Raw genomic sequence first — 25108 nt, 5'->3', positions numbered from 1 at the left:
CTTTCCTTGGTGTAGCAAAAATGCATGATAATCTGGATACTAACTTTTCCTAAGACCTATTAATCATGCCTACAACCTTGTAGTCTATACTTTCGAATCTTATGCTTTGACGAACCATGCAACCTTTCCTAAATGCGGCTTCTGATGAATGACGTTTCCGCATGATGACTATGCAATACGCAACATTCTCCTAGCTACAATGTAGTTGACGAAGTTTATACCAAACTAAAGCTAGTGTTAATTCATTCCATTTTACATGCTATTTGCAAGTCCATAAGATCATTTCCGTACTCTATTATTTCTTTTCGGATAATATCTTATGGTGTTAACCTTGCCTCATGAAATCATTACGAGGAGGATGTTGCCTAACATGCGGCACACGCTTATTCCTACCATGTCTAGGACGAAAGAGAATGCACTTATAAATTCCATTTCTTTGCCCTAAGTTTGGACTCATTACTTTGATAATGTACCAAAGAAACTACATGCAACTAGTCTTCTAAGGTGGATAACTCGTTCAAATTCATGACATATTTCAATCTTGCCTAATGTTCAAGAGATACTTTACCAAATGTATTTTTTTTTCCAATTTCCACATGCATTAAAATTAAGCGTAAAGATGCAATCTCCCTTATGAACTAAGCGCGCCTAATCATTTCTTTATGCGAAAATAACTCGAAAGAACCTGGACTTGAGGGGTCGGGGAGATATCCACTTGTATACTCGGAGATGAACCTCCCGCAGTCGCATCTTGTGTCCTTTTTGGGGCCATCGTAGGTGTAGAGTCGGCTTCTGATTTGCCTTTGTGGTCTACGGATTTACTTGCCTCGGAATGCAACCTCCCGACCTTTGGCCTTTTCCTCGTATGCGGAAGATTCCTTTGCGGAATGGCGCTTGCCGAAAAGGGCTTTAGGAGATCTTTAGGGAAAACCCCGTGTTGGCACGGAGTTGATTCTTGGATGGCTTGCGGCTTTAAAGTCCTTTTTGCGAAAGCCTTTTTCGAAGGGTCTTGTGGGAGTCTTTACGGCCTTCACCCTCTCCTCTTCAATTTCCGTGAAGGGGTATGAATGGGTCTTTTGGGGAATGTGGTGGGAAGGGGGCTTAAGGAGGCCCCCCCCTTAGAAGCTTCTAAAGAAGCTTCAAGAAGCTTCTGAGCTTCAGCTGTGACGTCGAGGGGGGAAAAGGAGTCGAATTCCAGCGTGGCGGCGGCGGCTGAGATGGCCTGGCGGGACTGAGGCGGCAGCTATGGCGGCTGGCGGACAGGGCGGACTGCAGCTCGGCGGCGTCGGCGACCTCCTCTCCACGGCGACCTCACCTCCCTCCTCACGGCCCGTCCCCCCCACCCTTCACACAGCCTTGGGGGGTTTTTATAGGCATTGGGGAAAGAGGGCCTCCACACACGTGGAGGACTCCTCCTCATGCATATCCGTCCCACTCCTCCTTGGCCATTCCTCCCCACACTCCCTCTCCTCCAGCCATGCATCGGCTGGGGGAAGGGATAATAATTAAAAAAAATTGCCTTGAATATTTAAAATTGCCCCTCCCAAGAGGGTGTTTTTGTGAGACTTGCGGTTTTGAGCTCCCGGTTTTGGTTTACCAATGCGGAGGACCCCATTTCACGCGTGCATGGTGTGGATTAAGCTTCCAATAATTTCGAAGTAGGGAATACCCTTGCACAGGGTTTACACGGCGTGCGGGAAGTCAATATTTACGGCACGCAGTGTGCGGAAATATTACATAGAGAATGAATTCGACTCAAGGTCTAATTGTCATTGAAATAGTATGCACTAGTCATTTAATGAGTCAATGAAGAAAAACATATACAAAATGAATTTGACTCAAAGTATGATAGTACAATATTTTAAATAGGAGAAGTAATAGACTAGATAAATGATAGAACAATGATAGCACTTGAACCTCATAAAACAATATACAATAGTTATTGGATGAATTAATGAGAGAAAAACAGGTACAAAATGAATAAGTCTCAAGATCTAATAGTACAAGATGACAAAGAGGAGAAGTGATAGAGTGGATAAATGATACAACTAATCCATGAATATAATAATGATACAAATAAGAAAGTATAAGTAAAATGATATTATTGACTAGCCATAGATGATATAAGGCATAGAAGGTTAAGATCTCTAAGTGAAAATCTCATCCTTGTGGAGTGGTTTCTATGTCCAACCCCACAACAAGGAACAAATAAAGACTAGAACAACTCTTGAATAAAATATATAATGCAGATAGAGGAATAATACAATAACTATAGATCTCTTATTTGTCCTCCTTGTGCCCATAGCTCCCTTAGAGATTGACAACATTTGTGACATGCCCCATTCTTTTTCTCTAGTATTGTCATTTCACAGTCAAGGGGTTTACTATATGTAGACCATTTTTTTTCATATGCATTCATGACCTAATTTAAAATTCTATTATCTATAAATTTATTATGAATAAAACATACCCTTTTTCTCTTGAATCTATGAATATCTCTATTAGTAACTATCTTTCAATCTATAGAAAAAGGGTCTAAAAATGGATTTCTAAAAATTACTTTTGTTAGTTCCATGTACTCAACCTACATATTTACAAGTGATCTCCTTGAGGTTTCATAACCAAAGAATCTCAATTTAAAAAATGTAACAAACAATAAGAAATATTTGAGTAAATTAATAGAAAATAAAAATACCTTACAAATTCTAAACTTTGAATAGCTAAAAATTGGACCATAGTACTTATAATGTTAGTCTTAAGTGATGCGTGCTCACACACTCCCAAGATGCAACTTGGATATTCTTGCACCTCAATATGTATTGCCTCTTTCTTACTACTTATGTGAATTATCAATATTTTTTAAATATCTTTTTCATCTTCTTCCACTAGTCCCAATCAAGCCATCTAGTCTTTCCCAACCCATTGCCTAGGCATCATATGCCTCTAAAATGGATCTGGGCTAGGTATTTTCACATACTCATCATTATAAAATCATGGAAAATTTTGGCATTGTGGGTAGGCTATGAAGAATCCTCATATAGGGCTCATTTGAAATATTATTTTAGTTGGGTGTCCTAGTCTCTCCATTTTTTATAGACATTGTGTTTGAATACTTTCATGACAAGCTCATGCATCCAAGCACACATCTACGAGACTCGCTTCAAGATAAGTCTCTTACCTTATTATGAGGCTTTTTCATGAGGGTCTAAGTGGATCTAAGGAAGGACACTGACATGTGACTAGGAAAATGACAAGTTTGTGCCCTAAGATAAGGAAGTTATAGAAAATAGTAGATACTAGTTTTTTGTTTCTAAGGTAGTTTGGTAGTGTTTTGCATATTAATTAGGAATGGTTTTGTATGGCACTACCATGTTTGAGATTAAGAGTTTTTTTGGAAAATTCATGGTTTAAGGACTGATAACTTTAGTCAACAGAGGTAGGTGTATCATCAATCAGGTGGATTTGAAAGAATAAAGGTACAATTCAATGTTATATAAGATCTCATAGTCATTATAGATATGAAGAGGGAAATTTTGGTATCGAAATATAATCTTATACACTAAGTAAAACATATTGCATTGCATTTTGAAAAAAAACCAAGATTATTATGCAAATAAGGACTTAGCCTCATATTGATCTTGAGGAGCACATGGATGGAAGCATAAGATTTGCAATATCAAGTTCATGTCTAAATGCATTGTATTGTAATCCTTTCTCAATTACCTTATTGATCTTGAGGAGCACATGAATGGGAGCATAAGATTTGCCATATTGAGTTCATGTCTAAGTGCATTGTATTGTAATTATTTCTCAAATACCTTATTGATTTTGGTTATCGATGTGTCATGAAGTTTCATACATATGTTAATACTTTGTGATTGTGCTTTTGATCTTATTTCTCAAGTTTCACATTCTTTGTGTCCTTAGTCAAGGATCTTTCCACAAGGTTCAAGTAAAAAAATTTCATGGAGTTTAAGATCCTCTTTGGGTAAAATGAAGAATATGATATACTATATCATATATGATATGAATTCATAGAAGATTTTGAAACAACATATTTGATGGATGGATTGGATGAGTAGAAATAGTTGAATATTCGTGAGAGAATGGTTAGTTATGAATGCATACTACAAGTTTTCCAATAGCCAAAAGTAGAGGTTGAATATGAGGTGAAAAATGAATTTGGATACACACTACAAGGTATCCAATATAGCCAAAATTAGAGGTGGATTATGACAATGCTAAGATGAATTTGGTTTGAAGAACCTTTAGAAAGAGATGCAAACGTGATATGGGAGGAGTCTCTGTCTTATGTGTAGAATGAACATTAGGCAATGGGGACATTTCAAAGGTTTGAGGCTTTGTAGAAGTGATGGTAAGAGGGTGGCTTAAAAAGACCTCTCAATGTTAAATAAAAATAAGTTTATAGCTAATTTGAGGATCCCACTAGGTATGAAGGTGATAATAATCCTTAAAGGGCTCACTATATGTATACCCTCTATATCACATGCATCCAAGGCTTATTTACAAATACTTTTTTCTTGGAATTTTCCATGAGTAAAGTACAACCTTTTCTATTCCACTTGTAAATAATTTCCTTATACGGCAGCCTTTTCCATTAATAAAATAGACCCCTTTTCTCTTCAACCTATAAATAAGCCACATATATGTATAAAATGTGTAAAAGCTACTATTTGGAAAATCCCTTATATTGAATCCATGTGATACAATTGCATATTTAAGAGTGACCACTCCAAGGGTTGACCAAGCTACATATATAATTTGTGAAGATTATTAGCGAAAGGGATTGGATAATGGTTATGTTAGAGTGATTGTGTACTAGGAAAACCCACAAATTATTCTTGGGGGTCCACCTATACGAAATGGTCTATATAAGATGCATTCAAATGATATTAGGAAATACCCTTTCTATAAGGCCTTAAAATGATCCCTTTTACTTCACTAAACCTATGGATTTTTTTAAAATAGTAATTAAAAAATCCATTTTGTAAGTAAAATCCTATAAATTTTACTAAATATAATATATTTTATTTTGAACTCATGTGGTATCTTACATGTTCTATAAGGTGGACTCCCTGGGCAAATTATCCTCCATGGTACAAAAGTGATGTATCCACTAGAAAAGCTCATACCACAAAGTAGAATGGTATCTGTAATATAATAAATAAGAACATATTCCTCCATCTACATATAGAAACATAATGATATAATTAAAAGTGTGAAAATAAAAGAAAAAAAAACTTAAACATACCAAATAGTAAAAGAAGGACCTTTGGACAAAAAACCTTAAATATGACTAAATAGAGCACTAAATTTTTTGTATGAGAAGTTTTCAAGATAGCAAGCTTTAGGATAGCAAGCGATCAGTTTTTAATGTTTTCAGGAAGGAAATGAACAGTTTTCAGCAATGTCTAGGTTTACAACAGCAGGCTGAAAGTCAGGAATTGCAAAGATCACTCGATTTGTGTGGTTTCCATGATGATCTAAATGAGTTATGCTTTATGAATCCATCTTCAATTGAGATGATTCAATGGCTTTCTTCTGAGTTGGAAAAGGAGAGGAATGTAGCAAAATTTGCAGCAGTTGAAGCTTTGTCTTTTATTCATCAGTTTCAAGTAGAGAAAGCATGGCTTGAACAAGAGGTTTCTCATGTCAAGAATGCAATGGATTTGCAAGTTTCTCATTGTTCGGATGTTATTGATGCTCTTGAGAAATTTTTTTGCTCAAAGATAATGAAATTGCTAACTTGCATACTCAGTTGGCTTATTCCTATAGTCTGAGTCAAGATGTTATTCTTGAGGATCTATATGCACAAAAAGTTAATATGATTGATGAAGTGGAAGAAGATGAGGAAGAATTATGCATGTAAGCAAATCTTTTTGTAGTCCCTATCTTGGAGATAGATGTTGAGGGCATCATTCAAGAGAATCAGGGTTTTCCCATAATTGAAGAAAATGCAGTTTTGGAAAGCAAATTGTTCATTCTGCAGCCAAAACCTGTTAGGACAGTAGGCATGCAGTTTTTCTGCAAAACAAAAACAGCAATTAGGCAGTTTTCCTGAGGATTAGGAGCAGCCTGAATTTCAAGACAGGTTAGGGAATGAGCAGAATAACTTAATACAGGACTCCAGAACAAGTTATCCTGAAAATAAACTCAATAGGAAACTTGAAAATAAGCATTCTACAGATTCTAAGTAGATGGATAACTCTGATATGCAGGAAGAGGAAGGATAGAAGGTTATTCTTCAAGTTGAGCAGAGGTATGAGCACATTACGAGAGGATCTATAAGAATAGTTGAAGATAAAGTTCGAAAGGTTAACGTAAATGAGCAGGAAGAAGGCAAGCCTATTACAATGAGTATTTATGACAATGATTTTTTTCTTTAGGGAAATTTATCCATAGTGCCAATGTTTGGAATGGATGTGGATATCATGATTTAGAGGTATCAAGAGCAGCCCAACATGGTTGAAAATGAAGTTTCTGCACAGCAAATCGCTCTTTCAACAATTTACGATGATTCAAGACAACATCCTGAAGACTTTTTGGTTGAGCCGGAGTTGTTTGAATTTCAGGAAAGTTTATGGACTAAATTGGATAAATTATTTCAAAAATTTGGATCTATGCAACTGTATCTTGAGCAACAAGCAAAATCTCCAGATCAGGATATGGAAGCATCTCGATCTATAGTGAACAATGTAGATGTGAATGATTAGGATAATGATCAAGTTGTTGATATCTCAGTTCAGTCTGATATTTTTGAGGAAAATATCTTCAAGTTGTTAATGCAAGGTGTGTGATGCTCCACTCTCCCATTGGTAAGCTCTTGTGTTGGGTTTGGGGCATTGGAGGATCCGTGGCTGCTTTGGCTCTTGTCCTCTCTGACTCCCTTAGCCTCAATTTGTGACAAAACCATAGGTAAAGGATAGCAATCATCATCATCAGTTGAACTTGAATCCTGATCTGAATCCAAAACATCATAATACCGCTCCTTGAGCTTCTCAACTGCTCTAAGCAATCTCTGAACCTGCTTCAAACTTGAGCAAGACTTAACCTTTTGGCCTTTATGATCATAATGCCATTCATAAGCATCATCGAGGACATTCTCAAAAGAAGTTAGCTTTTCCCATGCTCTATCCAGTCTTGAATTGCAACCCTTTGCTGAAGAGAACTTCTTACGGATACCATTGACCTACTGACATAGATTAAACATACAAAAATATTTGCAGGACATCCCGCTTTCACAAGACTCATGGACATATGGACAATATTTGGAACTATGCCCATGCTCAAAGAAAACTTTGCATCTCTTTTTCTTCTTCTTAGATTTACCCATAATGAAGCATTTCTATAGTTTGAAAAAGAATATGCTTTGCTTTGATCAAACCTCCTTCTGCAATGATGGAGTAATAGGTCTTCAGTCTATAATACGCATGGTACTTTTACAATTCTAGTAGGTCAGGCTGCCTGAAATACTCCTTTATAGGTACTTCTTGAAAACTCCTTTATTGAACAAACTTCTCAAGTTTATTAAGCTTCCTCCCATCTTTCCTGCAATTCAAGTTATGCCTGTCATTTCCATCTTGCAATAATTCAAGTAACTAGCCTAAAATTCCTGCAGTTCAGGTGACTGCCTAAAATTCTTGTAGTTCAGGTTCTCCCTGAATAATTTGCCTCAAATCCATAGCATTGAGAACTTTTGAAGAGATTGAATTCTCCAAGAACAAGAACTTCAAGATATCCTCCTTTAAACAATTTGATTGTAGGGTATTTCTTATGCACGGATATGCTAATACCTACAACTTGTATTTCTTATGCAGGGATATGCTAATACCTACAACTTGTAGAAGTGCAAAAAAAAGGCTAAAAATGCAAAAAAACCTTGAATTTGTGAAAGATCTTGAAGATTTTGTTATGAAAAATTTGGTTCCACACCTGATGCCTAAATCATGAGAATTTTGCCCATGAAACCAGCAGGATTGCCAAAGTGTTATGGCCTATTAAGACCATAACATGAAATACAGGAAACATCAAACTCCCTTAAATAACTATGTTACTGGAAGGAAACTCCCTAACATGATTTACAACCATTTCATACATTTATTCTTCAGGAACACTATGCAAACATGAACTACATATTACATTCATCAATGTAGAACTACTGTCCTGAAAACTATCACACAGTTCTCTGTCATCACGGCCACTCTTGATCAGATAACTTGAAATAGACATCGTAAATATTCAAGACACAAATACACAGTAATAGAACCAGATATGAGCGACCAGAATCTAGCACTGTCTTGAAGAAGATAGCATTACTCATCATGCAGGATCTCAAAAGATACAATTTCTTGAACATCAGGAAGGTGCCTGAATGTTAGGTAAAAACTTCATATGAAATTTTAAGTCACTTTACATATGTTGGTTCTACATGTATACTAGTACCAAGGTATAAAAGTACTAATCGCAAGTGCAATTTGAGCCTCAACATCTAGTAGAAGATGAGCCTTTATAAATTCCAAGAAAAATGTAAGACCCTTTTTAAAGATCTTAAAATCCACTCCATAATTATTGTTATGGTAGAAAAATAACATAACTCATATTGTATTTTTTGCAAAAAAATTGGGCATAATAAAATATTATTGGAGATAAATAGTTTTCACAGTCTAAGTATTAATTGAGGCCATTATCATTAGTCCAAGGTGGATGTAAATAAGTAGACTCCCACATGAATCAAACCTATTTGTGTGATTTAGAGGGATGGTCAATGGCTTGTATTAGCCAAAGAGGAGTGATATCAATCCATCAATTTCACATGCATAAAGTTGTTAGCAGGCTTAAAGGCTAGTATGCCTAAGTAATATGAGGACTTGTGTGTGTCATGGTAGAGACAAAGAAAAACACGTTGACGTGAGAAAAAGAGAGTTTGCAAACTCTCAAATTGAAGGATTGGAAGCATTGCTTTTTTTAACGCAAAAGCCAAAAAGCACAAGGTTCTTTATTAAAGTGTAAACACTGATAAAAGGCTTAAAAGCGTCTGAAAACTCATCTCATGTATGAGGATGGGAAACTATAAAAGGGGAAAGAAATAGGAACTAAGGGCCCTTCTATTTGATTTTGCTCAAGTCTTGATTTTGAGGGGAGAATGGTCACACCCAAGCTTAGGAGCAAATTTTATATACTTTGAACTTCTACAAGCAGTAAGCAAAAAGCTCGATGTACCAAAACTATAGCTTTAGTTTCTTATAGCGGGAGCCCAATAAAGACTATCTCTATACAACTTCAAGATGTCAAGATCCATGTAATGAAGGAATGAAGGAGGGAATCAAGGTGGAGACCATTGAAACATAATGTATATGATGAGAATGTGAGACTACAGAACAGAAGAGATGAACCAAACTGTTTGTATAACTCCAATGAAGTGGATTGACTAAGCACTAATCCACCCTATTTTTTAGGATGACAACGAGCAATGTATCCAATGCCCTAGAATGTTCCCAATATGAAAGATGAATATTTAAGCAATATCACAAAGGAAGTGGGGCCTAATGGGTTGAAACTAGAAGATACCAAAAATATTGTAGTAAATCTACTAGTAGGCATCACAAAAGCTACAACTCTCAATAAAGAGATCTAAGACTAAAAAGAAAGAGAAAGGGAAATGTTCTCAAAGACCCAATAGTAATCACACTATAAAGAAGAAGATATCAGTGGAAGAAAGAAAAGGAGTAGACCTAAGCGAAAGCTCAGACCAAGGGATTTGATATTAGGGGAGGGATAAGAAATCTATTGCATGAAGAGGGACTTGCTCAACTAGAAAGAAAATGTGACATACGGCTAGTTGATGGAATGGAAAGTGAAATATCTAATTTATAGGTAAAGGAATAGGAAGAGACATTAGGATTAGTAGATATTGATTCCAAAGCCTAGGTATCCACCATTCTATCGGACATAGGGGAAGTTGTCCTTAAGAAAGCTATAGAGGATGAAGATTCATGTGGTGTGGTAGAAAAGATAGAGAAGTTATTGAAGACAAAGGCACCCTTGCATAGAAAAGAAACCTTGATGGAGATAATGGTTTGCATAGATCTAACCTAATATATTTAAGGGTACAAAGGAGAATAGTTGCACTGTTAGAACTCAAGGGTGTAGTCAAGTTAGTGTGTTGAAGATTGAGGCCCTTATCAAGAAAACAAGTTAGAGTATTAAAGGAAGAGTTGGAAAGACTTCTCTAGGTAGGGTTTACATATCCAATGGAATACTCACATCAAGTGAGACTAATTCTTATTCAAGCCATTAAGAAGACTTTAAGATGTAGATTATGTGTGGATTTTAAGCCCATTAGTGTAGCCACTCAAAGGGATGACTATCCTATACCATTCATTAATTAGATTTTGGATGGAACAACTTGTTATGAGAGGTATAGCTTGTGTGGGATAGATATTTATCTTCCAAATTCCTTTTTCTCCTGAGGATCAAAAGAAGAAAGACTTCATTAGTCCGTCTAGCTATTTCTATTATAGGGTTTTTCCGCTTGACTTATCCAATGGACTTGCATGATTTTAAAAGAGGGTGAATGCATTGTTTGCTTCCTACTTGGGGAAGTCCATAAGAGTCCATTAATCGTTTATGTATTCAATGGACTTGCATGGTTCTAGAAAGGGGGTGAATGCATTGTTTACTTCCTACTTAGGGAAGTCCATAAGAGTTTATTGATGATTTATGCATCTATGCTTGAAGGGTTTGGCATTTTGAGAACTTGAACCTATATTTTGACAAATTGGATAACTCTAGTTTCTAGTAAGAACCCTAGGAAATGTATGCTAGCTCAAGCTAGAGTATAGATGGTTGTTCATATAGTTGCTCAAAATGGAATAGAGGTAGGCCTTGATAAAGTGAAGGCTTTGATATGAAATGACTAGCAAATATGTTTCAAAATCATGTCAAATATTTATCCAATGTGTTCTATTGGCATCTCAACTTTTATTCTCCCTAATCAATAAGAAATAATGCTAGATCCTTAAGTGTCGATGGAGGAATGAGAGGAGGTGTTTCTCAATGTGTAACGATCTAATTCTATTTTCCTCCTTTCACGCGTGAATAAGGCATAAAAAGCCTAATACTTTTTTGGAAAAACAAATGCTTTTTCAACGTAAGGAGGATGTAAAAAACTATAAAAGGAGAAGAGAGTGGAGAGTTAGGGACCCCCTTCCCTTGTATCTTCTTGCCATCTTGTGAGAGATGTGAGAGGAGGGTCGCATGCAAGAGATCTTTGGACGTGCTATTGTGGAAAAGGAAGAAGTTAGACTTTGTGGTGCCAAGCTTCAGATCGAGGCTATCAAGGTATGAGAATATAATTTATTTGGTTGTTGTCAAAATTTTGGATATTTTCTTTGTGAGTTGTCTTGTGTGGTTGTGAGTTCCGTCGAATATTTAAATTTTCCAAGTTGAGTAGTGCATTCGACAAGGTCAAATACTTTAACCGGCACTCCTTTACATCTTGTTATCAGGTTGTGAGAGAGGCTAGTTCTCATTCACCGTTCGCGTAACAACGTCACTGCCGCCATTTAGCTAAGGCCCCCCTTGCCCACGTGCTTTCAGAAGCTTCTAAAAGCTTCTAAGGGAGGGGGCTCTATAAGCCCCCTTTCCCCCCCAACAAATTCAGACCTTAAAAGTCTTATCCCCCCCCTTAAAATTCCTCTTTAAGGCCCCCTTAGGGCCTTTTCCCCCCTCAAAGAGCTTGACCTTAAGGGTCCTTTGCCTCCCTGTGATTATAAATCTCCCTAAGGGCTTCCTTAGGGCCTCCTTCCTATAACCTTTTTGGACTACTCTTTTTCTCCCCCCCCCCCTCTGGAAACTTCCCTTTAGGCCTTTCCCCCGTATCTCAAATCCCCTCTAAGGGCCCCTTATCCCTTTTCTTTCCCCATGCAAAATACCCCTTGGAGCTTTGTTTTTTTCCCCCGCTCGTAAAAGAAAAGAGAGTGTTGAGGGTCTTTTGACACCTCCCTTTCCCACTCAAAAGCTCTCGTAAGGGATTCCACACCTTTTTATTCCCCGTTTGTGCGAGTCTTTACAAGGCCATTAAGCCCCTCCCATGGCTTTAATGGGTCTTATCTGCAAAAGATTTTGAAACACCCCCTTCTTTGAAATCCCTACTTTAGGGAGGAAGCCTTCTAAAACTGCTTTCGACGGACAGTGCAAGTTATTGCAAAAAGGGAGCCACAGTTGAATTTCAAAAAGGAAGTTCTAAAGCTACTTCCACGACGGAAAGCCTTCTGGGCCCTGCACAAGAGGCTATGTGACTCGGGATTGGATCTCGAGGCCTGCATACTAGTCTACGGGCAGAAACTTGGATTAGTGATCCCTGTGGATTGCTGGATAGCCTTTGGGCGGATTGTGGATAAGCCTACGGGCTGGACTCTTTGTATTTGAAAGATAAATATGATAACTTGTTATAAGGAACTTATTTGATATTGTTTTTCTATGTCAAGTGATAAGATTACGTAAAAGAACCAGTGCCTAACGGGTTAATTAAATAAGCTGATTGTTACATGTCCAACTAATGTGTTAGGTAATTAAATAACTAAAACAACCCGAGGAAAGTGCGGAGGATGGGCCATAGGTCCATCCTACGGATGGGTGGTCCTGGTTGGCCGGGAACTTTTCTCAAATCACGAGGGATAGCAGGAAGATCATCAAAGAACACGAACAACAAAAGCGTTGACCTAGAGTTATGATTGAACCCGATTTACGCTGTTTTAGGGGAACGGAATGGGACTATGCCTTATGGCAAAGAGGTTGAGCTTTGCATCCCTCTCGTTTCCCATTCTCCTTGAACCAAGTGCAGTGTGAATCCGCTTCGAACATGGCGTTTCTGCGTAAAGTAGTTCGCTTGGGTCCGACGCTAGTTGCCGTTAGGAAATGACCAATAAGGAAAACCCTAATTCAGGTCGATCCTAAGTGGGAACGGCCGGAATACTTTCGCTATGTGGCAGATGCAGAAAGCCCTAGATCGCAAAGCCCGTAACATTCCATGGGAGTGCCGGGCGGAGCTTTCTAGACATCCTTTCCGATGGAAGGAAGTATTGGGAGTCTTGGATCATTTGCACCATCTTGATTGGGAGAGATTTTTATGTGAGCTCTGCAATGATAGCAAATGTGGTTGGAGTACAAAAAGGAAAGGTTTCTCAATACATGAGGGAGGCCGCCATGTTATGCAAGTTGAGTGATGATCAAAGAAGAAGGTATCTTAGAAAGAAAATTAATCATGGTTAGTAGGAAAAGTGTTGAGAATATCTTTTTCCCAAACCTATTGTTTTGACAAGTTATATTCTCGTATCTTAACTTACGAACAATGTAAAGCTTCAAGAAGATTGATAAATTTATTAGTAGAGTTAATAGGTGCTCCCCACCATATTCTCCTTGTGCTTCATACTAAGAGAGTGGCCATTGCTTCTTATGGGTTTAAGGCTAGTACTTTGCATCCATGTTGGTAACAATTAGGGCACTTTACATCCTAAGGTACTCTTCAACATGTGGCAAGAGGGTTCATACAAAGGTATTGTATCTAGGTTCTCTCTCCTCTTCTTTTTTTTGCTCTCCTCTCTCTCTCTCTCTCTCTCTCTCTCCTACCACGTTGTGTGTGTGTGTGTGTATTTGAACCATTAACATTATAACCATTGTAAAGGTGTAGATATCCACTAGGATGTCAATAATAATTATTTCATATTATAACTCATAAAAATATATAGCAAGGATTTGTAAATAGCTATAATTATTTATTATATTTAAAATTATATTATGTATTAGAGATAAATAATTAGTTACTAATAGTTAGCATCTTAGTTCTCAACCAATCAATTATTTGAATATTATAAATATACTAACATATAACTTGCAATGTACAATTGATATATATTAAACAATAAAGTCTAACATTACACAACTACTATACTTACAATCAATTATTATTAAAAGCCTACTCCATAAGCATTGATTGCAATAAAGTACAACATCATATTTTCAAATTGCTTCCTACCACATCTAATGTATAGTAGACTTAACTAGGTGTAGGAAAATATATATTTATATGTTTGCAAAAATTCAAATCCTATGTAAGAAAAAAGATATATTCCTTTTAGATCGCATTTTAGAGTTTTGACACTTTTCCAAGTGTTGAAAACAATGTTATGTAGTCAAACAAATTATGTTTTATCATTTTAATATTATATTGGTATATGTATGTCTCTATGTGTGTGTGTGTGTATAAACAAAATAAAATAAACTTACTATATAACATTGCTATGTGCATATGTATAGATTATACTGTCATATGTCTAGCTTGTGTGTACACACTTTCATTGGTGTACATAACCTGAAATATACATAAAAACTAAATATCAACAAAAGAACAAGAGTGCACAAACACACATAAGCATTGCCCTTTGACATCTCTTTCCATATAGCAAGTGGAGAGGGATCCCATGACCCCCCCATAATCCAAAATATGATTACTGAGACAGATATCGCTAATTTTTTAAATATTTGATTAGTGGTAAGTAAATTGTACGCATGAAGCATTGGGATCAAAATTAGGAAGCTTGTAGTATCACTTATGTAGAACAATAATATCCAATATGTGTGTGTATGAAAGAACGTATAAGCGGTTTGATCGATATAGAGAAAACGCATGCGTGCATGGACACACACTTTCTTTCTCCTGCCCTGGAAACAAGTTTTCAAATGTTTTGTAAAGAATGCGATATTGACTTTCTGGTTTGCGATGTGCGACTTGCTTAAGCCGCGTCATAAGCATCTATAACGATGTGCAAGTTCCTCATGCAAAGACAAATATGTGCAAATAAGTAAATACAAATCTAAACCCTTCCATCTACGAAAGTCATTGAAGACTCATGCACCTACGAAGGTCGTTGACTCACCTCATGATCATGTACGGGTGAATCGTGATGACTGCTTGGGCCTAAATTTGACGGCTGTTTTTCCTGTCAAGGGCTATTTTGCCTGTCAAAACAAGCATTTTTGAAAATAGCTTGTCATAATACATGCTGGAGCTTAAAATTTACCTGTCATCATGACATATAGTATTACAAGTTACCTGCCATTTGACATGTCGCATCATAGAATTTACCTTTCATTTTTTTAAGTATATGCATGTAATATAAGCATACATACATGATACATACAAAGATTATATATGCAAGTTTATAAATGATAACTAATTAGTAATAACGAGTCTTGAGTCTCGACTCTCCACTGGCCAGTGGCCAGTCAGTCAGAAATTAGAAATTAGAATCGGTCTTCTTGTGATTTTTCAATTTTAAATACTTAAACTTGCCCGCCATCCCAAGCTCACCGAGTCACGACTCACCAGTGACCACTGAGTCCTGACCACTACACGAGTGCACCAATCTGTGTTCGAGAATCGAGAATCGAGATGCACTCGCCCTCCATTGCGTTCAAGCCTCAAGGCTTAGGCCTATACAATAGGCATCGTTGGCACGAGCTGCATAGTGTAGCCTACGACACTGCAGAGTCCAGGACTGCACTACAGTCGCTAGATTGTGACGAATCTGACAAGCCTGTCGCCTAATAATATTGCCAAGAACGTTGCGCGCAATGCAACTCTGCAGCGTGCAACTGCTGGTAGTTCTGTTGCTTGTATAGCAACAATAGCTACGCCACGCATGGTCTCGACTCTCGACTCCCAGCCCCCAGGACCCTAGGTCTCTCGAATCTTGACTCCCAGCCTCCTGGACCCTAGGTCTCGACTCTCGACTCCTAGCCTCTAGGACCCCAGGTCTCTTGACTGCGCCACGCATGGTCTCAACTCTCGACTCCCAGCCTCCAGGACCCCAGGTCTCTCGACGAGTCTCGAGTCTCTCTCTATGTGCATGGTGCGCGAATAGAGTCTGCAAGTGCAGTCTATGGTGACGAATCACGATCTGGATTCATGGTATTCAGGTGCGCCCTGCCCCTTCCAACATTATAGCGTTGATCTTCGGTTGCAAAATTCAGACTGAAGAGTTCCTGCAAAATTCAAAACTCAAGAGTTCCTTGTAGATTCAACTACCTTATCAGTTTATTAGGTGCAAATCTATATCTCATTTGCTTATTGCAATTTGCCATGTCATTTTCTTAATGCCATGCATGAGATCTATTCGAAAGTGTTTGTATTAACTTTGATGGAAATACTTATGTAATTCATTATGTATAGATATCTTCTCTTTAAAACCTAATTTAAACCTAGTCTCGACTCCCTTTCATAAGACCAAGGCTTTGGTAGAAGTTCACACTATCACAATACCACTTTGGTATATGACGAAAATAATTGTGTGATACATTATTACATTGGATACATTTTGAGCTTGCGATTAAGACTTGAAAGTTTCTTGTAGATTCACCTATATATACATATACTTACATATTAGATATATGTTACAAAGTTCTCTTATTATGTAGCATGAGATTTTTTCAAAGTGCTTATTTATATCAACAAAATGTAATATTTATTATATGGCTTGTTTATGTATAACTAGATAAATCAAGGATGGATGGATCTCAAAAGGGTGTGACTAGAAAAAGAAAGCCGGATCCTTCTATCACATCTTTCTTTGCTAGAAGTCAAAATATTTCTACAAGACAAGAGGATACATTGCTGGGGGGAAATAGTGATCCAACTATCTGCATTAAATGATCATGCAAAAACTTCTGATCATGTTAATGCTTCACATACTCAAATTGCTAAAATACAAAATTAGAAATGATGGTAAAGGACCTATGGATCATGGACTAGACACAATAGTCCATAGTGAGCAAAAGCGCATTATATCATGCATGAAACTTGTATACTTTTGTGCATGTGAAGATTTGCCACTAGAGAAATATCCACAATTGTGCAGGTTGCAAAGAGAGCTTTCTACTCCAGATATGCCTGCATCCGATGAATATGGATCATATGTCAATCTAGTTTCAGGAAGGGAGATGTTATTGGCTATGAGAGACCATGTAAGGAAGCAAATGTATGCAGAAGTATGCAAAAGTCCCTTCTTTTCTATGCTCATTGATGAGAACACTGATCGCACCTTGGAGAAACATTTGATTATTTATATTTTGTATATCAGTGACGGGGGCAAAGGGCATGCATTTTGCAAATTTATGCGATTATTTCCAGTAGATAATGGGACATCACAGGCAATGTATGATGCTATCAATGCATTCTTTCTAGAAATCAACTTGGATATGTCTAAACTTGTTGCAATAGCAACAGATGGTGCTTCATCTATGACAGGGTGTCGGACTAGAGTTGTGGCATGCTTTCAAGCACTAATTCCACGTATTATGGGGATACATTGTATTGCACACCGACAAGCATTAGCAGCAAAGGATGGATTTATTTCACATCCTCATGTATTTTCTTTTGTAGATAAAGTTGCAAATAAAGTGTATGCATGGTTAGGTAGATCAACAAATCACCACTTGGAGCTATGGAAGATCATGCATGAGTATGATATTATGGATGCAAAGATGTTGCAAATTCATGCCGTTTGATGGCTCTCTAGAGGTCAAGTCATGGAAAGGTTTGTAAAAATCATGCCTGCTGTCCTTGAGCAATGGAAAAGACACGAAAAGAAGTGGCATGGTTATGCTACAACTTTTATGGTGCAATTTATGATACATCTTTTGGCAGATGTGCTTGTAGAGTTAAATAAGTTAAACTCCGAATTTCAAAGGCAAGAGATGGATGTCACTATGATTGGTGCACTTATTGACTTGATTTTTGAAAAATTTAAATGAAGGTATCTTATATGTGAAGATAATCAGTTTGGTATTGGGTCAAAGCATCTTATTGAATTTCTAAAGATGATAAGCAATGGGAAGCTGGAGTATACAGATATGAATGGTGTCACACATACACATGTATTGAAGTACATTCCAATTCCCAAAGTGTCCAAAAAGAAGGAGAAATCTAAGGCTACAAGTGATTCGGAAAGTGAACATGAGGGATTGAACTTGAATATATCTCTCGAAGGTGATGCAAGTGAAACAGGGTCTCTAACTGAATGTATCTCTATTGCACGAGCATATGTGCAAAACATTTTGGATGCTCTAACTAGTCGGTTTGAAGATTTATCGGTCTTCAATGCATTCAAGATATTCAATCCTTCTTCATATCCTATGGATCCAATCGACAGGGATAAAATGACTCAACAATGGTTAGAAAGACTTATCAACAAACTTAATGTTGATAGTCAGACAGTTGACATTAAAAGGTGTATGAATGAACGGGAGGATTTCATCGGCATGTTATATCGAGTTGCTCGAAATAGAGGTACGCATGATGCTTGGGAAGTATGCAGCACTACAAAGACATGGTGGGACTTTATCCAGGTATGATGCATCTATGGCAGACTAGCATGGTTATCCCAGCAAGCACAGCTTCATGCGAGCGTGGATTTTCAAGGCAAAATCTAATAAAAAGTAACTCAAGGTCTAGCTTATGCCTTGACACTTTGGATGCCTTAATGTTGCTATCCATTGATGCATGTGATAGCTCTCAAATTGACTGGAAAGATGTTTGGGACATTTGGATGGGAGCAAAGAATAGGAGGGCAATGCAGCTAGAATGATTGAATGGATTATGGATTCATGTTATTGTTAGTTCACCCATGGATTTTATTGAGTAGATGGATTCATGTTGTTCCTACTAGAATGATTGAATGCTCAATGGATTCATGTTATTGCTACTTATGCAATGGCGCTCATTTAAAAGTCTCAATCATCTAATCTCTATGTTGTTATTGAAATATTAATAATAAGCTATATAGTTATGCATTCGATGTTATGACCTATGAGCTTTAAAAATCGTGTTTTACTTGGCGTGTTTTACTTATCTTCATTGAACCTTTTTATCGTACTTTTCATTTACATATTTTTCTTGTCATTGGACTAGCATGGGTTGTCTATCATCTGTCATTTGAAAGACATTTTCAAAAAATGTCTGTCATAAAAAAAATTGAGAAACCCGTCAAATTTAGGCCTGACAATGAAGTTGAAGTTGGTATGGCATGTTCTTCTTCTAGCTGAACTGCGTTTTGTGGCCAGCTTGGAAGGCTTGACCCTTGATAACGCGGGTTAGAACTTTTCCGCGGGCTTTGAACTGTCGTGAACAGCGCGTGCTAGCTTGTGCTTTGACCAAGGCACGCGTTTGAAACAGAGGCCAGCTGGCGATGCGGTTTGTGAGAGGAACGTGCAACAGGGAAGGGATACCGCCCCTTGGTCAATCAAGCCTAATTATTATTCATCATGGACGCTCAATAGGATTAGGAGAACTGCAGAAGCGCCATGGCAACCCCGTCGTCTGCATCATCATCGTCCTGGAGCTTCAAGAGCAAGGATAGCGGCAGAGTGGTCGTGGCGATCGACTTCGGAACCACCTTCAGCGGGCACGCTCATATTCACAGGTCCGAGCCTGAGAAAGTGCACAAGCTCTACGACTGGCCGCAGTCAGGCGGATCGTCGTACTGCAAGACGCTGACATGTCTGCTGTACGAGAGGAGGAAGGACAACCCGGGCATCTACAAGCTCAAGGAGTGGGGATGGCCAGCCCTGATGGCGTACACGGACGCTGCGCGGTCGCTGCGCTGCATCAATCCGACCATGAGCTCAGGATCCATGCAGTCGGGCTCTGGGGCTATGGCGTCCGCCCGGGCCGACGCCAGGCCTCGCGTCCTCTCGGAAGCCGGCTACCTCGCCAGAAACTTCAAGCTGGGGCTCTCGCGCGACCAGGGCCTCGCGGACCTCGCCCACAGCCTTCCCGGTAACTTGACCGTGGAGCGCCTCATATCCGACTACCTCCGCTGCATGGCCGCGTTCATCTTCACCGACCTACAGATCAAGTATGGCAAGCAGTTCAGCATGCAACAGGTGGAGTGGTGCCTCACAGTCCCGGCCATCTGGGACGAGCGAGCAAAGCAGGTCATGAAGGTCTGTGCGGAGAAGGCCGGCCTCGTATGTGGCCCCCTGTGTCCCTCCCCGCAAGACGCTAGCCCCCATGAACTGGGTATCATTCTGGAGCCCGAGGCAGCTTCCATGTACTGCCAGTACCATGCGCGCGCGGCAAATATCCACCTCCGCAAGCACGACAAGCTCCTCGTCGCAGACGTCGGCGGCGGCACCATCGACCTCGTCGTACACGCTAAAGCCGAGAGCAGCCCTGAAAGCGTGACAGTCGATGAGGTCGTGAGTAGCTACGGCTGCCTCGGAGGCGGATCCTTCGTCGACATGGCTTTCTTTGCCTTCTTGTCAGCGAGGATCGGCTGCTTTGAGGCCTTCTGCCGCAACAACCCTTACACACAGCTCAACATCAGCAGATGGTGGCAGGGAGTCAAGGTAGGCTTCGACGGCCCCGGGTACAGGGCTTTCCTGGACATCAGCAAGAGCTTGAGCGACGCGTGGATGGCGTATGACGAGAGGATGGGTGCGACACGCAGCGAGGACGAGTATGCGCAGGTGGTGTTTAAGGATACGGATCTGATGGCAATCTTCGATCCGGAGGTGGAGAAGGTGCTGGGGCTGATACAGAAGCAGGTGGAGGGAGTGAGGGTGCTGATGGTGGTGGGCGGCTTCTCGAGCTCGCGCTACCTCAGGCGGAGGATTGTGCAGCGCTTCCAGGCGGAGGTAGAAGAAATCATCACCCCTGACGACCCAGGCAGCGCTATCTGTCACGGCGCGGCCCTCCTGCACCTCCGCAAGGAAATCGTGCAGTCCCGCATCTCCAAGCGCACATACGGCATCAAGACCACCCGCGTCGGCTGGCAGCCCGACGACCCGCCCCAGTTTAAGTTCACAGACGACGATGGAGAGCAGATGTGCAGCAATGTGATCGATTGCTTCGTGCACGTAGGCGAGAGGGTCGTGGTCAGCAGCAAGGCTTCCCGAAGCTTTTGCCCGGTCTATCACAAACAGTCGGCTATGGAAATCGAGCTTTACAGCTCCACAGAAATGTATCCTAAGTTCACCACAGACGAAGGATGTACACTCGAAGGCAGCTTCGTAGTGGATCTGTCCGCTGATATGGAGCTGGGCAAGGAGCGGGACGTGGAGGTGATCCTGTGCTTTGGCGCATCCACGATCCAAGTCACTGCCATGCCCCAGAACTTCGGCGACCTCCATGACCAAGTCGAACTCGGACTCCCCAATGTCTCTTTTGTTGCAGCTACCTTGTACACCTAAGCTAGGGCATTTGTTTCCACACAACAAAGCGCATGTGTACAATTAATGTGTGCGCCTAAGGGCCAACAACTTCAAATATTTTCGTTTTGTCAGATATGCATTTTACCGGTGGGCCCCTTAGATGGGTGTAAATCACTTTTCGATATAAATCAGGCCCTCACATTTCAATTTTTAGATGTACACATTGATTGCAATACTTTTGTATTATCAATGTCTCAAACATCCTCAATTACAAGTATCCATGCTTGCAAGCACAAGATACACATGTTTTGAAGTTTGTTTTGTCATCAATGTTTGGAGTTATCTAGCTCGACAAGTGCACACAACCAAACCTATGGCAAGCTTCATTGATTATTTGATTGCTTGGTGAAGTATTTCTCAAAGACATCTCTCTATTATCTTTCTCTTAGAATGAAGAAATGCAAAATTGGAATAGAAAACTAAAGAGCATGCACATAAGACACAAAACACATGACAACATAAGGAAGAAAGGAGAGCAACATACCAAAATCCACTAGCATGCAACCAAAGTGTTCAATTGTGTGAGGAAGATGAGAGAGAGAGAGAGAGAGAGAGAGAGAGAGAGCAGATGTGGAACCACAAAAGTGTGTTAACTAAGCATACGAGACATGATTATATAGAGGGAACCAAGGTGCTATATATAGACATACTACATATAGCACAACACCTCCACTCAAATGAGGGTCCTTACTATGGATGAAAAAAGCCTTTGGTGGCCCTAGGGAAAAACCCACAACTCTATATGCCTATCTTTTATATTAGTCTTTCAGATATAAAATTACAAGGTTTAAAGGAGCTACATCACTCCTAAATTTACAGTAGCCTATATAAAGGAATTTAAAGGAGTAATTTAGACCTGAATTTGTGTTTGCCTATATAAAGGCATTCAAAGAAGCAACATCATTCTTGAATTTACAATAGCTTGTATGAAGGAATTTATTAATGTATAGTATAGATCATTATCTTTGATATATCTTTGACTTCTGTTTGGATACAAGCACTGTAGTTTATAGCATAATAGAGTCATTAGGAAACATTATAATGATGATAATCACAAACACAATGCCATAAGCGATGGTTCTCAATGCTGCTCTATAGACAACATAAAGATAAATAATTACACACATGTAGACAAAATATGGATGACATAAAGACGAATAATCACATGCATGAAAACATAAAAAATAGCACATGTACACACAAAGCTTGGTTATAGATAACTAGGGATCCCAATGAGTATAAAAAACATCATCTATAGAAACATAAGTTGAAATAACATATAAGCATTAGGTGGAATAATGAAACATCAAGCTAGAAACAAAACATAGAAACGTCTACTAAAGTAACATATGAGCATCAGTTGGAAGCGAAACATATGAACATGAGTTGGAATAACAAAATCTCACATGGAAATGAAACATCAAATAATCATCAACATAAGTTGAAGATTCAACTCGAGCATTAGCTAGAATCATGAGACAACACTCGAAATGAAACATATGAATGAAACCTCTACTAGAAATGAATCATCAAATGATCATTAGCTAGAATAATAAAACATGAAATTATCAGATGATCATCACTTGGAATAATGAAACATCATAGGGTGCTATATAGGCATATTATGTATAGCACAATGTAAAGCAAGGACAAGAACAATCACCATCACAAAGGGAAAGCATAGACTCAGTAGTAGCCTGTAGTAGCCTTGTTATGCACCTAAGATCAAGAATCTCATGCTCAACGACATGTACGATGGACTAGAGAACTATAAGTGATCCCATAATGGGAAAGGTCACATAAATAGACACAAAACAAGTATAAACACCCATGAGAGGAACACAATTGGCCCAAAAGAGTATTTGCACCCTGATCCTCCTAATGTGGACACACATGGTGAAACAATGAATTGTATCTCTCTCTCCACTTGTAGATGAGGCATCAAAGAGAAGTAAACTAGAGCATAGCCACTCTACCACCACACAGGGTCTATTTAGCCAAAAAGGTGTAGATCCAAGATAACTCATATGACTCTCCCAAGGCTATGTGCATCGTTGCTAATGAAGAAGGAAATATATTGTAGTGGAACATCACCATGCATGCTATAACAACTCTCTATCATATCATCGTCTAAATGAGGACATGAGAAGAAGAGAAAGACATCCTTTCCTTGAGTCAAGTGGTCCACCTCAACCTTAAAATTGGTAAGGACAAAAAATTATAAAGAAACACTACAATAGAAACACATCATAAACATGCACCATCAATATGCTTTTATAGATGCATCTATATCTATCTCTATAATTGTGCCAATGATTGTGCCTATAATCACAACTGTAAATGCAAATATAGATGCATATTCAATTATATAATATCAAAAATCAGAAAAAATTGATCTTGATCTTTTATGCAATCAAGTTAAAGGATAAAAGTGTTGGGATAAAGACCAATGGCCAATGGCCAAGCAAGCACTCCTTGTCTATTAGCTGTGCCCCTGATCTGATTCTCTAGGAGGGTTTTTATGTTTAAAACATGTGTGGATGCATTTTCATTACTCAAGATGCTCTCCAAATTTTTTCATTATTTGAAAGCTACATGTAGTCATACTAGTTCACACTGGGTGTTGATTCCCTTTACTATACAATAGCAAAATATTGACTCAAAATTGAAGGAAACATAGAGTTAACAAGAAAGAAAATAGAGACAATAGAGAAGAGAAATAGTGAAAGTATGAAAACACAAGATTGGATATAATCTCCCCCCATGCATGGGTAAGTACCTCCTTATGCATGTATTTTTGAATTGTATTATGCATTTGTGCTAAAAAATAACATTGAAAAAAATCTACTTTTTGGGCCTTTATTACTTTTCTTGCATAAATGCCATGCTTTTATACCAATATTTCTAACTCCTATCAAATACACAAAACTAAGGCTTATAAAATAATAGTAGTTAAGCTTTATAGGCTCTAGAAATCATTTGTTTTCAAATAAATAAATTATGTAGGAATACCTTTGATTTTCTTGTGCTAAGAGGTACATCAAAATACAACAAATTGGTGCTATAAAGTACTTAACTATAATTAACTCCTATGCTATCGAGGTTGGAAAGATCTAGGCCTAAATCCACTAGGGATCAAGCAAAAGAGAAGATAGATGGAATAAAGAAACACTGAAACAAGGGCTCTTGAATGTACCATAGATCATAATAAACAAACAAACACAACAAGATAGTATATTATCTTTGGAAACTGTGCACAACTTCAATAGATCCTTTTAAGATGAATACATTATGCCTAAGATGGTATCTTAGGCAAACTGTGTGTGAGATGATAGCTCAGCACCACTCTTTCAACTTAGAAGAAATTATCACAATAAGTACAAGGAAAACACTTTCCATTCTTACCTATTGTAGTCGGTAATGATATCTTTAGATCTATCCTAAAAATAATCTCTTATAGGAAGGCCTTTCTAGGCTAAAGGCACATGTAAAGAGGTGAACTCACTTTCATTTTACTTTTTTCCTATTAATCAAAGCAATAAATCACTTGTTTATTTGCCCATGCTTGTAATAATGACTCAAATCTCTATTTGTAACCATTTACAACGATCCATGCCTACTTTTCAATGTTGCTTTTCATGGTCTAATTTGCCTTCCAAAACTCTTGCTATTTAGCTTTTTTGTATTCATTTTTTCTATGCTTGGTTACAACTTGATTTGATTATCACTTTCATATATGAACACAAAATATGGTCATCTAGGTACTCCAATCAAAGAGAATAGACCAAATAAACAAGCCCACATATATAGGATTTTG

General features: G+C 38.6%; 1 protein-coding gene and 1 pseudogene across 1 annotated transcript; both read left to right on the top strand.

Annotated features, from left to right (window-relative positions):
* The first annotated feature begins 17319 nt into the window (after positions 1 to 17319).
* On the top strand, positions 17320 to 17832 carry LOC148019431 (uncharacterized; annotated as a pseudogene).
* Positions 17833 to 19304: 1472 nt separating this feature from the next.
* On the top strand, positions 19305 to 21452 carry LOC148019430 (uncharacterized). The gene has a single exon (XM_087661065.1). The coding sequence runs from the start codon at positions 19381 to 19383 to the stop codon at positions 21268 to 21270; it is 1890 nt and encodes a 629-aa protein (XP_087517191.1). The 5' UTR covers positions 19305 to 19380; the 3' UTR covers positions 21271 to 21452.
* The last annotated feature ends 3656 nt before the right edge of the window (positions 21453 to 25108 follow it).

This window comes from Lygodium microphyllum, chromosome 20, assembly GCF_053477565.2.
Source record: "Lygodium microphyllum isolate KBCC chromosome 20, Lygodium_microphyllum_v1.1.10, whole genome shotgun sequence".
Lineage (NCBI taxonomy): Eukaryota > Viridiplantae > Streptophyta > Polypodiopsida > Schizaeales > Lygodiaceae > Lygodium > Lygodium microphyllum.
The sequence above is the reverse complement of the archived record's forward strand: the minus strand, read 5'-3'. Positions and strand labels throughout refer to the sequence as shown.

Bases quoted from the DNA above. Each gene is read 5' to 3' on its own strand.
- LOC148019430 (XM_087661065.1), top strand. From the start codon at position 19,381: ATGGCAACCCCGTCGTCTGCATCATCATCGTCCTGGAGCTTCAAGAGC.